Source organism: Lynx canadensis, chromosome B4 (genome assembly GCF_007474595.2).
Source record: "Lynx canadensis isolate LIC74 chromosome B4, mLynCan4.pri.v2, whole genome shotgun sequence".
In the NCBI taxonomy this organism is placed as follows: Eukaryota; Metazoa; Chordata; class Mammalia; order Carnivora; family Felidae; genus Lynx; species Lynx canadensis.
Window position 1 is genome coordinate 34,455,513 of NC_044309.1, and position 17,493 is coordinate 34,473,005.

The window sequence follows — 17,493 nt, forward strand, 5'->3', positions numbered from 1 at the left end:
TATTCCACCCAGTTTCTTTAACCCCCCCACCAACCCCTCACAAATTGTCCACCTTTTTCTTTCTTTCTTTCTTTCTTTCTTTCTTTCTTTCTTTCTTTCTTTCTTTCTTTCTTTTTAAATCTATGCTCTTCCTCCTTTGAACTTAAAGAATGTTTTTTACATTACTGCTGTCATCATGTCTTTCAGTGTCTGGACTAACTCAAAATTATAACCCTATCTTCAGACTCCAGGTCTTTGTGAGGAGATGGATTACTGTTTAAATATTTCTTGCTCTGAGGGTTTAGTCTGCTTTGTGTAGAATATATTTGAGATTGACTGTTGCTGTGGGGGAGATTTTGAGGGTTTACTTTCTCTTGAGCCCTCAGGGACTAGAAAAGTCATTTTTGTTGGTTATTTTATTTGGCTTTGTTTTTTGTTTTTGTTTTTATTTGATTTTTGGTTTCAGGAGAATTTAGTGATTCATCACTTACGTATAACATCCAGTGCTCATCACAAGTGCCCTCCTTAATACCCATCACCCACTTAACCCATCCTCCTGCCCACTTCCCTCCATCAGCCCTCAGTTTGTTCACTAAACTAAGAGTCTCTTATGGAGGGACTAGAAAAATCTTAAAAGCTAATCACACTCAGTGTATTAAAAGGGTAATAGTCTTACAGTTTCTTTAGTAGATTCCTTTATTAGTGGTTATCCATAGAAATACCTCTGTCAGATAAATGCTTTAAAGCAAAAGCTAGCTGATGTTCTGTAACAAATGGAAATAAAGCCAACCTGATACAACCACTGAGATAATACCACCATGGGGAAAATGTGAAAAAGAAAGTGACTATCGTCTAATAATTACATACTTAGAAGAAGGAAAAGGATTGTCCTTTTTGACATTTTGTTGTTAACTTTTTTTTTTAAGATTTTATTTTTAATCTGTATACCCAATGTTGGGGTTCAAACTCACAACCTTAGATCAAGAGTTGCATGTTCCACTGATTGAGTCAGCTGGGTGCCCTTGTTGTTAATTTAAATGTATTTGTTTTTTATCATTAAAACAAAATAGGGGGCACCTGGGTGGCTCAGTCAGTTAAGCGTCTGACTCTTTTTTTTTTTTTTTTAAATATTTTTTTTCAACGCTTTTTAATTTTTTATTTTTGGGACAGAGAGAGACAGAGCATGAACGGGGGAGGGGCAGAGAGAGAGGGAGACACAGAATCGGAAACAGGCTCCAGGCTCCGAGCCATCAGCCCAGAGCCTGACGCGGGGCTCGAACTCACGGACTGCGAGATCGTGACCAGGCTGAAGTCGGACGCCCAACCGACTGCGCCACCCAGGCGCCCCTAAGCGTCTGACTCTTGACTTCAGCTCGGGTCATGAGCTCATGGTTTGTGAGTTCAAGCCCCACACTGGGCTCTGTGCTGATAGTGCAAAACCTGCTTGGGATTCTCTCTCTCCCCCTTTCTCTGCTCCTCCCATGTACTCTCTCTCTCTCAAAATAAATTTTAAAAAATAAACTTAAAAAACAACAACAACAAAACAGCCAAAATAGGAGCTTACTGAATGGGAGAAGATATTTGCAAGTAATACATTCAATAAAGGGTAAATATAAAAATATATAAACAACTTCTACACCTAAATACCACACCACCTCCCTGAAATAATCTGGTTAAAAAGTGGGTGGAGGACCTAAATAGACATTTTTAAAATGGTGTTCAATATCAGTAATCATCAGGGAAATGTAAATCAAAACCACAGTATCAGCTCATACCTTTCAGAATGACTACTGTCAAAAAGATAAGAAATAAGTGGTGGCAAGGGTGTGGAGAAAAGGGAACCTTCATGCACTGTTGGAAGGAGTGTAAACTGGTGCAGCCATTCTAGAAAACAGTATGGAGGTTCCTCAAAAAATTAAAAATAGAAATACCATATGATCCAGGGATGCCTGGCTGGCTCAGTTGGTAGAGCATGTGACTTCTGATCTCAGTGTCATGAGTTCAAGCCCCATATCGGGTGTAGAGATGACCTTAAAAAATAATAAAAATATCTTTTTAAAAGGAGAAATACCATATGATCCAGTACTTCTCCTACAGGGTATTTACCCAAAGAAAATGGAAACACTAATCAAAAAGATATATGCAGCCCTACTATAGCATTATTTACAATAGCCAAGACAAATGTCCCAAATGTCCATTGATAGATGAATAGATAAAGAAGGGGGTGTATATACACAATGGAATATTAACCATAAAGAGAGAAGTCTTAACTATTTGTGACAACGTAGATAGATAAGAGACTATTGTGCCAAGTGAAATGAGTCTGAGAAAGACAGGCACCATTTGATTCTGCTTATATGTGGAATTTGAAAAACAAACAAGTGAACAAACAGATACAGAGAACAAACTGGTGGTTGCTAGAAGGGAGGGTGTTGGGTGAGGTGAAGGGGATTAAGAGGTACAGATATAAGTCAAGTCATGGAGATGAAAAGTACAGCGTAGGAAATATAGTCAATAATGTAATGTCATATGGTAACAGATGGTGACTAACGGTGGTGAACACTGAGTAGTGGGTAGAATTGTCCAGTTACTAGGTAGCACACCTGAAAGGAATATAACATTGTATGTCAACTGTACTTCAGTAACAAAAAAAAGTACTTGGTTTTGCTTAGGTAAATTTAGCAAAACATGCCTGTTAACTTGTTTCAGGCTTCAAACTATACTATTTTGCTGTTACTTGGGCCCATCTCTCAATAGGGCCTTGTTGGGAAAGGACTCCTACTTTGGGTCATAAGCAGGGAAACAGTAAAAGAACTTCCTATCCTTTTCTGATTTATTAACGAACTAGAATCTTGCAAACTCCTCTGGGAATTTTAACTACTTTTTCAGTTTTGTGCAGAATGTAATAAAAGAGTGATTTTTTTTCTTTTAGGGAAAAAAATTAGTATATTAAAACTGCATTTTAAAATTTAAAACAATTATAATACTCCTATCTTCCATTTAACAAGTGGTATAATCTAGTTAAAATATAATTATGCTGGGGTTCCTGGGTGGCTCAGGTGGTTGAGCATCTGATTCTTGGTTTTAGCTCAGGTCATGATCTCATATTTCAGGGGGTTGAGCCCCGCCTCCGGCTCTGTGCTGACAGAAGACTGCTTGGGATTCTTTCTCTCTCTCTCTCTCTCTACTCCTCCCCCATGTGTGCGAGCACGTTCTCTCTCTCTCTCTCTCTCTCTCTCTCTCTCTCAAATAAACTTAAAAAAAATATATATGATAATTAATTAAAAGTGGGGGCGCCTGGGTGGTTCAGTCAATTAACTGTCTGACTTCGGCTCAGGTCATGATCTCATGGTTTGTGAGTTCAAGCCCTGTATTGGGCACCAGGCTAACAGTGTAGAGCCTGCTTGGGATTCTTTCTCTCTGCCCTTCCCCACTTGTGTTCTCTCTCTCTTTCTCTCTCTCTCAAAATTAATAATTTTTAAAAATATAAGTCGGGCACCTGGGTGGTTCAGTCGGTTAAGCATCCAACTTTGGCTCAGGTCATGATCTCGCAATTCACGAGTTCAAGCCCTGTGTTGGGCTCTGTGCTGACAGCTCAGAGCCTGGAGCCTGCTTCAGATTCTGTGTCTTCCTCTCTCTCTGCTCCTTTCCTGCTCACACTCTGTCTCTCTCAAAAATAAACATTAACGGGGTGCCTGGGTGGCTCAGTCGGTTAAGCGTCCGACTTCGGCTCAGGTCACGATCTCACGGTATGCGAGTTCAAGCCCCACGTCGGGCTCTGTGCTGACCGCTCAGAGACTGGAGCCTGTTTCAGATTCTGTGTCTCCCTCTCTCTTTGATCCTCCCCCGTTCATGCTCTGTCTCTCTCTGTCTCAAAAATAAAATAAATGTTAAAAATAAGTAAACATTAAAATATATAATGTATGTGTATGTGTATTAAAATATTAAATTTTATTAAATTTTATTTATATTTATTATAAATAAATTTATATTTATTAAAATATATATGTATGTGTATATACACATATGTGTATATGTGTATATATACATGTATGTATGTGTATACATACATATATATACATATATACATATATACACACACATACATACATATGTATATGTGTGTATATATACACACATACACATACACAGTTATAGGTGAAAAGTATGAATCATTGACCAGTGAATGGCATTTGGTCATGTTTGGTTTGGGGACAGAGTATATATTGTAACATAGACTGAAATACAAGAATAGGTAAACTATATTCATGTTAAAAGTTTCTAAAGGAGACAAACTGCAGTCATCACTTGATGTTTGGAATCCTTGCATTTTGGATCAACCCATTTATTTTCATAATTTGGGGAGGAAAGTGCTCTAATAACAACATAAGAGCATTTGGGCAGCTTTATAACAAGCATTTCTTTGCAAATAACTCACTGTACGTGTGGTTAGTCTTTGTTTTCAGATAAACAGAAAGTCAACTTGGATATACTACCACTGTATTTTTGTTTTCCCTTAGTTCTGGATGTTCTAGAGACATTGTAATCAGTATAAGATTTGTTGTACAGATGTTGAATTCAGTGAAGATAATCTTAAGGTGTATAATAATATGTGAATTAGAATTTTTTTCCAGTATTTTATTTGCTTTTGAAAAAGAGAAATTTTAAGTAGTTCGCATTATAAACTCTAATGACATGGATTCTCAGAACACCTTCATGAAATTTTTGGGGGTGTCCAGCCACAGATTAGAAATCTTCTAATGGCTTGAGCGTTCGACTTTGGTTCAGGTCATGATCTCATGGCTCGTGAGTTCGAGCCCCATGTCAGGCTTTGTGCTGACAGCTCAGAACCTGGAGCCTGCTTCAGATTCTGTGTCTCCTTCTTGCTTTGCCCCTCCTCTGCTCACGCTCTGTCTCTCTCAAAAATAAACATTAAAAAAACAAAAAGAAGAAATCTACAGAAACCAATTTTGTACTGTATATTGACTAAAATGAAAAAAAATCTTCCACAGTAGTGCATGCTCGTATTGTTTAGTTTTTCATTTGTTAGTATGTTAGAAACAGTCTTCATATGAAAGCATGTATGTGTTTGAACTTTGATTAGTTGTCTAATGGCAAAATTGACAGAAAATTGCTTGCAAAGTTAGTCTGTACAGGTGAAGGGCCACCATTCTTCTTCTTAAAAAAAACATTTTTTTTTAAACATTTATTCATTTTTGAGAGACAGAGCACCAGCAGGAAAGGAACAGAAAGAGAGGGAGACACAGGATCTGAAGCAGGCTCCAGGCTCTGAGCTGTCAGCACAGAGCCCAACGCGGGAGGCTCGAGCCCATGAACCGTGAGCTCATGAGCCGAGCCAGTCTTCTGAGAAGACACCTAACCAACTGAGCCACCCAGGCTCATACCATGATACGATTGAAGTGGTGCTATTGAAGTCTTTGAATTTATTTTACTTTCTATTAAAAGCTTTTTTTTAATTGGCACTAAAGTGAATACTTCTGATTTTTTTTTTTAATAAATCTTGGTGTATTTGCACTTAGTGAATGTCAAATGATGAAAGAAACGTTTGCTTGAAATTAGATGTGTGATTTGAATGTCAGACCGAATGCCCTCACCTAGGCGCCCATTGTGGAGCAAGAGCTCACCGCAGGTGTCCTGCATGGCAGTGGTTCTCAGAGGGGTGGGGATGAAGGGTGACTCTCAGAACAAAGGGCTTTTCAACATAGAGGGCCACTTCCTCCCCTCCACCCTCTCTCCCCAAACTCTGGTCTCTAGGTGAGCATGTGTCTCTCCTTCCTCCTTAAAACACCAAAAAACATAACTTTCCAAGGATTATACTAACTAGAATAGACTGTGTTGGAGAATTTAAGAGGCATTATCTCTGCCTTTTAAAAGACGAGACTCCGTTTTTTGCCAGTAAGCCAATAAATGCTTGTTACTTAATGAATGATTTCCAATGTGTTCTCTTTGTTATGTTTCCTAATAATCCCTTTTAATTTTTATTTTAGTTACTTTTATTATAGAAGTCAATGTTTATTATAGAAAATACAGGGGCACCTGGGTGGCTCAGTTAGTTAAGCATCGGACTCTTGGTTTCAGCTCAGGTCATGATCTCATGGTTTGTGAATTCAAGCCCCTCAATGGGCTCTGTATTGACAGTGTGGAGCCTGCTTAGGATTCTCTCTCTGTCCCTCTCTCTCTGCCCCTCCTCTGCTCTTTCTCTCTCTGTCTCTCAAAAATAAATAAATAAAAACTTAGAAAATACAAACTAGCATAAAGAACACTGAAATCATTGGTGGGTGAGGGGATGGGTTAAGTAGGTGATAAGAATTAAGGAGGGCACTGCTGATGAGCACCAGGTGTTATACGGACATGTTGAATCACTATGTTGTACGCCTGAAACTTATTATACTGTATGTTAACTAACTGGAATTTAAATAAACACTTAAAAAAGAAAATTGAAATCATTGATAACCTAGCCTCCCAGAGGTAAACATTGTTGATGCTTTGCTGTCTATCCAGATATTATTTGTGTTTTTCCTAATAAAAAATATAATCCTATTGCACAATTGTCCTAATAGCTTGCTTTTAAAATCTTTACCATGTAGCTCTTTCTATGTTAGTTTTGTAGATTTCTGAATTGATTGATAATCTGGGCTATTCTGCTTGAGTGTTAACTCCCCAGGAGTTATGGATGATTCTTCATGCTTCCTTGTATTGACGTATAGGACTTGGTACGACATCTGGTTTATCATCTGTCTTGGAATGTGTTTTGAATGAAAACAGTAATATAATGTGAAGCAATTGGGTGTGAGCCAGGACCATCCTCACGGTGGGTTCTGAGCTGATGACCCAGAAACTTATTCTTCTCTGCTCTTTGTAGGACCTACTAAATGAAGCAAAACAAAGACTCAGCAAAGTGGTAAAAGATACAACCAGGTACCAGGTGCTGCTGGATGGTCTGGTGCTCCAGGTAACTTTATAGGTTATCAATAAGATGTGTTAAGAGACCAGCTCTGTTTTTTCCTGTTTCGTCATCTCGGCTTTCTTCCTTTCGCTCTTTTTCCTTGTCTAATAGACAAATGCATGGGAGGACAGTAAAGTCTGGTGGTTAAGACTTCCAGACTTTACCACTCTTTTATATAGTCTTACTAGTCCTTTAGAACTCAAGGGTCAAATATGCTTGCAACCTCCGGCCTTAAACTTCCTTAATTTGATTGCACCACTAAAATACTTGCTTTAAATTATGAGGCTCAGACCAGACACAGTATGTATCTTAAACGTTTGCTGCTTGTTTGTGAATTCTTATTTTACTTACGTTAATTACAATAACATTTGGCCTCTGCCTAGTTGATGTAAGAGAAGATTCCCATATAAATTTTGTTTCTACCACTGGAGTGTTGGGTGTATTTATCTCGTTTGTGATATCAAAAGCTTTTTACCATGTTCTCATACTGTGTGTTCTGTCTTTTTCCAAATTACATGAAAGAATTATAAAAATATTTTGTTTGGTATTGGGTTTTATGAATTGCATTTCCTACTAATTGAATCTGATTGTGTTTTAAAGGGTTTGTACCAATTGTTGGAGCCACGAATGATTGTTCGTTGCAGGAAACAGGATTTCCCTCTGGTAAAGGTAAAGAGCTTAAAGAAGACATCTATTTTTTTTTTTTTATTTTTTTTTTAATTTTTTTTTTCAACGTTTATTTATTTTTGGGACAGAGAGAGACAGAGCATGAACGGGGGAGGGGCAGAGAGAGAGGGAGACACAGAATCGGAAACAGGCTACAGGCTCTGAGCCATCAGCCCAGAGCCTGACGCGGGGCTCGAACTCAGGGACCGCGAGATCGTGACCTGGCTGAAGTCGGACGCTTAACCGACTGCGCCACCCAGGCGCCCTATTTTTTTTTTTTTAATACATTGAAATGTTAGAGATTATATTGCATGCTTTAAATAGATGATAGCTCAACCATGGAAATTAGGGGTATCTTAACACATTATGGACATTAAATGTACCTAAGCCTCTTGATTTCTTTTCATAAAGAGGTCAAATTGCCCCATCTGAGTTAGTACCCTCTTCCCTTTCTGGGAACATTGTAGTACCATAATGTTCTGAAAGTTCAGCAATAAAAACAGTCCATACTGGATTGGAACAAAGATGGGCAGACAGTACCATCTAAAAGAGGCACACTAGGGGCGCCTGGGTGGCGCAGTCGGTTAAGCGTCCGACTTCAGCCAGGTCACGATCTCGCGGTCCGTGAGTTCGAGCCCCGCATCAGGCTCTGGGCTGATGGCTCAGAGCCTGGAGCCTGCTTCCAATTCTGTGTCTCCCTCTCTCTCTGCCCCTCCCCCGTTCATGCTCTGTCTCTCTCTGTCCCAAAAATAAAATAAAACGTTGAAAAAAAAAATTTTTAAAAGAGGCACACTACTCCCAGACTAGCAAAGTTTGGCTGTAACCCAGTCAGTATATTCCTATACTTGAAGTAATAATGTGGGTACCAGAAAAAAAGGTTGGTCAGCAGTGAAAATATAGCTGCAGGCCCAGAGGCAAATACTAAGTTGTTCCTCCACGTCCTGTCCAACGGAGAATATGCCCCAGTGTGAGGGGTGACTGCTGGCACCATGGCAGGTACATACAGGCTGTAGCATTAGAAGGATGCTCTAGACCAAAGGACCTTGAATCAGAATGAGCTCTCCTAGCTCTGATTCTGTGTCATTGTGTTGCTCTTCAGATTAAAATTCTTTCGTGTGGAGTGCTGGCTCAGTCAGAAGAGCATGTGACTCTTGATCTTGGGATTGTGAGTTTGAACCCCATGTTGGGTGTAGAGATTACTTAAATAAAACTTTAAAAAAATAAAATATTTCCATGCAGTTTGCTTTCAGGAAAGGATTGAGTGCTTGATCCCTTAGCAATTATATTTATTTTGTTTGTTTTTTTGTTTTGTTTTGTTTTTGAGAGAGGGAGAGAGAGAAGTGGGGCTCACCCAAAACAGGCTTGAGTTCACCAGATGTGGGGCTTAAAATCACAAACCACAAGATCATGACCTGAGCCAGAGTCCAAAGCTTAACCGACTGAGCCACCCAGCCTCCCCTAGCTAACATTTCCTTAGCAATTATATTTCTTATTGTAAATTAGTACACTTAATAGTACATAATATATTTGCATTCTTACTATAATTTGTTTCTCAAGCAACTTGTCTTCTAGGAAAGAAAAAGTGCCAGCTGGAGAACACAGGTGTTGATTCCTCTCACTCTCCACTATAAATTAATTAAGTGTGATTCTAGGGGCACCTGGGTGGCTCAGTCAGTAAGCGTCTGACTCTTGATTTTGGCTCAGGTCAAGATCCCAGGGTTGTGGGATTGAGCTCTGAGTCAGGTCCACGCTCAGCGTGTGGTTAATATAGTCTCTCTCTCTCTCTCTCTCTCTCTCTCTCTCTCTCTCTCTCTCTCTCTCTCTGCGCGCTTCCCTACCCCTCTGCTCGCACACTCACATGCTCTTTCTCTAAAATAAAAGAAATAAATTGTGATTCTAGTTTATAAATCATCCCAGTAACCTGAACTCATGTTTGTGCTGACAGCCTCATGTATGAACTTGTAAAACAGAAAGCTAGACATACTGGAGAGTTTGCCAGGGTGATAAGCATTCTATGGAGGCAGGTCTGAGCTTCCAACTAAAGTTCCTTTTAGAAAATGTTATTTACATGTCTACTCCCACAGAATGTTATTTAGATAGGACTTTCCACTAATTACATTTTATCACCCTAATTGCAGTATAGCATTTTTTTCCTCCTGATGTGCTCATTTGTTTTTAAAATTATAAAATGTACTTGGTATAAAATTAGCATTCTAGCTGTACAGTGGCCTTAAGTACGTGTACACTGTTGTGCAGTCATCACCCCATCACCCCATCCCTCTCCAGAACATTTTCATTTTCCCAAACTGAAATTCTGTCCCCATTAAGCACTGACTCCCCATTCCCCTATCTGCAATCCCTGGTAGCCACCATTCTACTTTCTGTCTCTTTGAATTTGACTACACTGTGTACCTCTTACTGGTAGAATCGTACAGTATTTGTCCTTTTGTGAGGTTTTCGAGGTTCGTCATGTGGTAGCATGTGTCAGAATTACCTCCCCCCCCACCTCCCTTTTTTTTAATGTTTATTTGCTTTGAGAGAGGAGGGGAGGGAGAGCATGAGCAGGAGAGTGGCAGAGAGAGGGGGAGACAAAGAATCCCAAGCAGGCTCCACGCTGTCAGCGCAGAACCCAACTCAGGGCTGGAACTCAGGAACCATGAGATCATGATCTGAGCTGAAATCAAGAGTTGGACATTCAACCAACTGAGCCACCAGGGCACCCCAAATTTCCTTCCTTTTTAAGGCTGAATTATATGCATATATCTTTTGTTTATCCATGCATCTGTTAAACACTTGGGTTGTTTCTACCTACCTTTTGGCAATTGAATAATGCTGCTGTGAACGTGGTTGTATTAATACCTGTTCAAGTGTCTCCTTTCACTTTTGGATATATACTCAGAGATAGAATTGCTGGATCATATGGTAATTCAGAGTTTAATTTTTTTTTGAGGAACTGCCATACCATTTTCCACAGCAGCTGCACCATTTATGTTCCCACCAGCAGTGCATCTATTCTTTTACTGGATAAATAGGAATACCCTTGCTTGTATAGTTGGCTGATTTTTTTTTGATACCTGTTGCTGAGTCTCTACTAAAACCTCTTGTTTTCTGTTTTTCAGGCTGCAGTGCAAAAAGCGATTCCTATGTACAAAATTGCCACCAAAAAAGATGTTGATGTCCAAATTGATCAGGAGGCCTATCTGCCTGAGGAAATGTAAGGAGTATTCTGCTTTTAACATCTAAGCTTGTTTCACTATGAGAATGGCTTCTGTGCTGAGTCTTTCTTAAAGTTTTCTCCAAGGCACTCTTTACTACAAGAATGGAGGCGTGGTGGTGTTCCACTTGTAATTATTGCTGTTTTTTTTTCCTGTCACTACTGTGTTGTTCCCTCTTGTTAAACAGCTAGACATACTCTAAACATCCTGCTTCCTATGGGCACTTAGTTTATTCTGCAGAGAGGTAGCACTAATTCTTTACCCAGAACTCAAAGCTGGGTCCACATCTCTGTATCAGATGCTAAGGAAGAGAATTGTTACCTCTAAGTTTCTTGGAAATAAGGAAAGTAATCCCATATAATAGTGACTACTGTATAGACTAATAGAACTTTCTAATAGTTAGGTTCCTTAGATATAGAATTGCAAATACCAGTGGTACTTCTGCTGTGAGGAAATGACAGGACATTTCTTCAGCATCCGTAATAAGCTTGGTGCAATTGGGATAGGCAACAGGAACTCCTGACAAGGTCAGCCAAGGTCATTTCCTTGATTGCGTCTGTGTGTCTGATGCTGCGTAGGCACACATTGACTAACATTGCAGAAAGTCCTTGAGACATGTGAACCTAGTCGAAAGAGCACCAGATGTAGGTTTGAGTTCCGAGTCAGCCTTTTGTTAGCTATGGGACCATCATTTGTAAAATAGGGCCATCATTTGTAAAATATTGCCATCATTTGTAAAATAGGGCCAATGCTTTTAGCTTTTTTGTTTCATGAACTGAGGAAAAGAGATGAGATAGTACATGTGAAAATGCTTTATATACCGAGGTGTATAAGCTGGTGACAAAAGCTTCAGTATTGTCAGATTTAGGCTTGATTCTCCACTCTGCCACATACTAGCTAGGTACTCTTGGACTAGTTACTTAATTTCACGGAGACTTATTTCCTCACCTCTAAATTGGAATGAATTCTTGCCTCACAGAATTCTTGGAAGCTTAAATGAGATAATGTCCATACAGCACTTAATGCAATGCCTGGTACATGCAATATACATAGTTATTCAACTGGCAGATGATCATTGTTGTGGAGACTAAGCAGACAGGACATAAGACACTTGGTTCAGAGTCTGGTAAATAATGGGTTTCAGTCCTGAAACCTTTGGGGGCCAGATGTTTTGAATATGCGTTTAGAAAAGCAATAAAGTGCATATGCTACACATTACATAATATCTCCAACAGGGTCTGAGGCATCACACCTGTGATCAAATACATTAATATTTCTGAATGGGAAACTAGGAATATTCACACTACAAGGGATAAATACATAAAGATTCACTAAGTCATTAGCTGCCAAGTACTAGAGAGCAGTTCAGCTTGTGGAGACACACAAATTAGACTTCTGTTCTGACAGCTTTTTGAATTTCAGAAATGTAGATAAGGAACTGCAGACTTACTCTAGTGTTAATTTGAAGTAGAATTTTAAATATTGTTGTTTTATTCAATCAGTTCATTCTATTGAATCTCTTTAAACCTGTTTTCCTGTTTGTAAAATGGTGAGGATACCAAGACACTGGTGGGGTTGCTGTGAAGACAGAAGTTGTGGGCAGCCCTTGGCTTTCCATTCTATGAGTGCCTGGCACACAGTCGATATTCTCAGACAGTGGTGGTCTTCCTCCTTACTCCCTCTGTGAGGACAAAGTATTCTCTCACAGACATTGGGGTCAGGATTTCGGCAAAGAACCAACCATGTCCTTATGAAGGATATAGTCTGTTTAGAGAAACCAAAGGTGGATTAAACAAAGAAATGCCAGGGGGAGGGAGGACAGAGTAAGAAAATAATATTAACGTAATAGTCCATTAAAATTTTTCAAAGAAAATTTGCAAAACCTTTTCCCAGGCTTTGTCATATAGCTTGCTCATTTAATAAAATTATTTCATAAAACTCTAATGTAGTAAAAGAATGTCATTCCCGGGGAGCTCCTTTTAAGAGTTGGCCTATTATATGCCTTAAGCCTCTAAGTGCTAGAAACTTTAGAAATGACAGAAGTGAGGTGTGGCTTGGGGCACCTGGCTGGCTTAGTCAAAGGAGCATGTGACTCTTGATCCTTGGGTTTGTGGGTTCGAGCCCCATGTTGGAGAGATTACTAAACAAGAGTAAACAAAAATTGGGGCACCTGGGTGGCTCAGTCAGTTAAGCGTCAGACTCTTGATTTTGGCTCAGATCATGATCTCACAGTCATGAGATGGAGCCCCTTATACCCAGTGTGGAGGCTGCTTGAGATTCTCTCTCTCTGCCCCTCCCCTGCTCATACTCCCTCATTCTCTCTCTCAGTAAATAAATAAACTTAAAAAAAAAAGATTACTAAACAAAAATAAACACAAAGCAAGAAGAAGAAATGAGTTGTGTCTAGAGGCAGACCTTTTTTTTTTTTCTTTGAGAAAGAGTGCACTTGCGTAGGTGGGGAAAGGGTGGAGGGAGGGAGGGGGGGAGAGAGAGAGAGAGAGAGAAAAATCTTAGGCAGACTCCACACTCAGCACAGAGCCCAACTCGGAGCTCAGTCTCACAACCATGAGATTACGTGAGCTCAGTCTCACAACCATGAGATTACGTGAGACCTGATCCAAAATCAAGAGTTGGATGTTTAATGGACTGAGCCACTCAGGTGCCTCTAGAGGCAGGACTTTCTTTCTTTCTTTGTTTTTTTAATTTAAAAATTTTTTTTAATGTTTGTTTATTTTTGAGAGACAGAGTGTGGGTGGGGGAGAGGCAGAGAGAGAGGGAGAGAGAGAGGGAGACACAGAATCTGAAGCAGGCTCCAGGCTCTGAGCTGTTAGCACAGAGCCCGACACAGGACTTGAACCCACAAACCGTGAGATGCCCTAAGCTGAATTTGGGTGCTCAATTGACTGAGCCACTCAGGCGCCCCTAGAGGCAGAATTTTCTAAGGGCAAGTTTGGCACAATATTGCTGTTGTACCTTTAATCTGATATACAGTGCAGTTATGAATATTGCTTTATCAGTACTTGCTGGTAATTAGCAGGATTGGGCATTTAAGAAATATTCAGAGGAGGACTCCATTGATACGCAAAATGGGACCAAATCCTCCCCCTTTCCATTTTGTTGAGGAGGGCTGGTTGTTAGAATTAAGTTAGGTGCTAAGCATAAAATCAGATTGGCACATAGCAGTCACTTGGTAAGTGACAGTTATTATCACCATCCATACCTTAAATCCTCAGAGGCTTTTTGAATTACTTTTAAGCTTATTGCTTATGTTTATTGGTCCCTTATAGTATTTAGACGCTCCATACACCAAAACAGCTTTCTTCCAAGGGAAGAAAGTAAATGTACCATGTGTCTGTCTTCCTCAAATCTATAAAAATTGTTATTTCCTGTGTTCTTTGTAGAGCTGGTGGAGTTGAAATCTATAATGGAGATCGTAAAATAAAAGTTTCCAATACCCTAGAAAGCCGGCTGGATCTCATAGCCCAGCAGGTGAGTGTGGGAATACTTCTTATTAGTTGGTCTGTTGTTACTTTGAAGTGGTACAGAGAACATATGTCCATTCCCTAGTATTTGGGGTTTGTCACTCTTTCCACATTTTGTGGCATTTTCTTGAATGGGCAGTGGGCACTTAGTGGCATTTACTGAGGTGATACCATTTACATGAGAGTGGATTTAGGGTTGAATGAAGGTTTATTTAGGATTCTAATGTAAACATTTTACTACATGTAGAGGTGCTGAGCAGAGTCCTTTTCTCCAGTAATAATGGTGGGATCTAAAGTAAATATTGTTTAAAGGAATTCCCATAGGGCTGCTGGCTCTCCAGATGTTTCCAGGTTTGCACAAATGAGCTCTAGGAAACAAGCCAGGAAAATCCAGTTATCTCAAAATGTGGGGCCTCTTTCAGCGGTGGTAGTCTGCTGCTGTGGCTGCTAACTTGTCTTACAGTGAAAGCACTTTGACCTAGAGTATCATCTGCTGGTAACTTACACCGTAAAGCTGTGTTTCCCATTAGAGTAGCCACTACCCACATATGAATAAATTAAAATTAAGTAGAATTAAAAAATGAGTCCCATGGTTGCACTGACCATATTTCAAATGCACAGTAACAACCAAATGTGGCTAGTGGCCTCTGTCGGACAGCATAGCCTTAGAAGTTTGAACTTACATCCTAAGGATTTTTCAGTTGCCGTACGAATGAGTGCCTCATTACAAACTGGCATTATGTGTGTTCTGCTTGGCACATAGTAGGCACTCAGTAACTGTTGAAAGAAACATAGCTGATCCAGAGTATTGTTAAGGGATCATCTCTTCTCCCTACATCACAGAGTAACAGAAGCCTTAAGCCATAAGGGCATGCGCCTGGCTCAATTGGTAGTGTGGGACTCTTGGTCTCGGGGTTGTGTGTTCGAGCCCCACATTGGATGTAGAGATTACTTTAAAAAAAAAAAAAAAGATGCCTTAAACGATAATGGCTTTAATTATAGTTTTTTTTCTTCATCCCCTTAAGCAGTCAGTCATAACCACAAATTTGCGATTGGTTAAGTTTCTCACCAAGGATTCTGTTAATAGTTTTTTGGATAAGTAAGGACAGATTGGTCCTTACACAAAGCATGTAGCTTTGTGATTTCTTTCCCAGCCACGTAAGGGTCAGTGACTCTCCACTTGCGGTTAAGATGTGCAGTTCTTTCCATATTTTCCAATTGACAACACTTCCCTATTAAAGAACTTATTTCTTCACAGATGATGCCAGAAGTTCGGGGAGCCTTATTTGGTGCAAATGCCAACAGGAAGTTTCTGGACTAAGCCTTTGGGAGAGGTGGAGTTGATCCACTGCTCTCTGGCTGTGGTGTGGAAGTTTCTAATATTTGAAGAAACAAGATATCTGTGGATTCCTCTTCACTGTTCTAATATTCTGTATTTATCAGTGGATACTCTTCTGTAGCTAATGCCTATGGCCTAATTGTTAACAATGAGAGCAAGTTCCACTTAATGTAATCAGGAAACCTCCTTCTAGCTACTCTAAAAGTAGCACAGCTTTCATTTGCTTCTGTAGCATGAAGGTGAGGGTATCAGATGGTGGTTATGGGAGCTTCACCAAGTCTTTGCTCTTCCTCTGATTTCAGTTCTCCAGTCTAGAGGGTGACGTGTATAGTGTTCTCTGATATTAAATCTCTGCTTTTAGGCTTAAAATGCATGGTGGGGGGTGGGGGCACGCGTTCCTTCCAGCAGTAGTAGCTTCACTGTTAACCTGTTTGGGCCTAGAAGTGTTCCTCATCTGTAAATGTGATTTAAAATCTAAGCCATGAATATGTTTTATTTATTAAAACAAAAGGTTTACATGGATTTCACTGTGTTTTATTATGCAAGGTTCTACAAGTTTGTCATTTGAGAGGGTCCAGTTCTTCCTGAGGTATCTAGATAAGCAGCATTTTCCTAATCCCATAGCATTTGCTGGTCGACAGCTGTCACTACTTGAAACCATTAACCCTCTGTGTCCTCTGGCACTTCCTGCTCACTTTTACCAGGCCCTTATCCAGAGGTGTTCCTTGTAGCCCCTTAGGATCTTTCACACACACCACACGCACAGGTGTTCAATATTACCTGTCCTCCAGAGGGTTCGACAGCTTTATTGAGGAAATAGTTTTATTAGCTTTGGCAGAGTCAGAAAAGAAAAGCATCTAGGGGCTTATTGGAGGAGAAGGGTTACTGTGTGTTAGGCCTAAACCCTTTCACAAAGGGCCTTTTCTTCCTCTCCTCATTCTTTATTTTTTTCTCAGATGACGACTAATAACTGCCCAAGATCTTACCGGTAGGCAGAGTTGCAATCTAACTCAGGTCTGTCTCTGCAGCCAGACTCCAATGTGGGCTTCTCTAGAGAGAATGAGGCTACTGAGGCTGACCGTTTTTTCATTAACATAAGTGAGATTAGATGGGGACTAATGTAAATACCAATTCTCGAAACAGGCATTTTTTACCTAAGACTTGAGCCTGCCTGCTGATAGCATTTCCCTGTGGCAGCCCTCCGGCGAAGGCACTGGTGCATGGGAACTGTCACAGTGGATCCCATTCCTCAAGGTGATGCAGTTAGGAAATGATGGGGTCAAGACTTCAAACCCAGTGTAACTGAAAGATAAAGTATCCCCATGGCTGTCCTCTGACCTCATGAGTGGTGATTTGAAGGGTACGTGCTAAAGACCTGCCTCAGAGCTCATTTTCATGCATTTTGGTTCTGGGATGGATGGGGAAAGGTGGAGGGAAAACAATCCATTGCAGCGGGTCTACTGCTCCCACTAATTACAAGACGAGAGTTTAATCAGTTTTATTTAAAACCATGTTCCATGGACGTTGTTCTGTGAGAGTCTGTGTGGTGCAGGATAGCCGCCCTGACGGCCCAGGCCGCTCATCGGCCTAATCTCTCAGCTGCTTGGTTTTGAACAAGGTGCTGACTTTGAGGGCTTTCATGGTCCCCTTGAACTTCTGATCCTCCTTTTCCCCCAAATCAGTGCTAGAACTAACCATAAGTTATTTAACTCAGAAATAACATTAAATCTTCAAACTGACTCAAGTGTATGGAGTTTGAGTGTGAAGTAGAAATGTAAAATGGAGAAACAACCCCTCTATCTTACTATGTGTTTGGGTCCCGCAGTTAATACACCCCAAGCACAT

At 40.2% G+C, this 17,493-nt stretch overlaps 1 protein-coding gene and 1 non-coding gene across 2 annotated transcripts in view; both read left to right on the forward strand.

Moving 5' to 3' along the window:
- ATP6V1E1 (ATPase H+ transporting V1 subunit E1) overlaps positions 1–16,164 on the forward strand; it is a 31,975-nt gene extending 15,811 nt beyond the window's left edge. Inside the window, exons 5-9 of the mRNA XM_030321471.1 lie at positions 6,863–6,952; positions 7,547–7,615; positions 10,732–10,826; positions 14,229–14,316; positions 15,568–16,164. Of these exons, the coding sequence (XP_030177331.1) occupies positions 6,863–6,952; positions 7,547–7,615; positions 10,732–10,826; positions 14,229–14,316; positions 15,568–15,630 (405 nt within the window). The 3' untranslated portion in view covers positions 15,631–16,164. The remainder of the gene's footprint in view (positions 1–6,862; positions 6,953–7,546; positions 7,616–10,731; positions 10,827–14,228; positions 14,317–15,567) is intronic.
- TRNAR-UCU lies at positions 1,927–1,999 on the forward strand. The gene has a single exon. It is a non-coding gene; the product is annotated as a tRNA-Arg (tRNA).
- Positions 16,165–17,493: the final 1,329 nt, after the last annotated feature.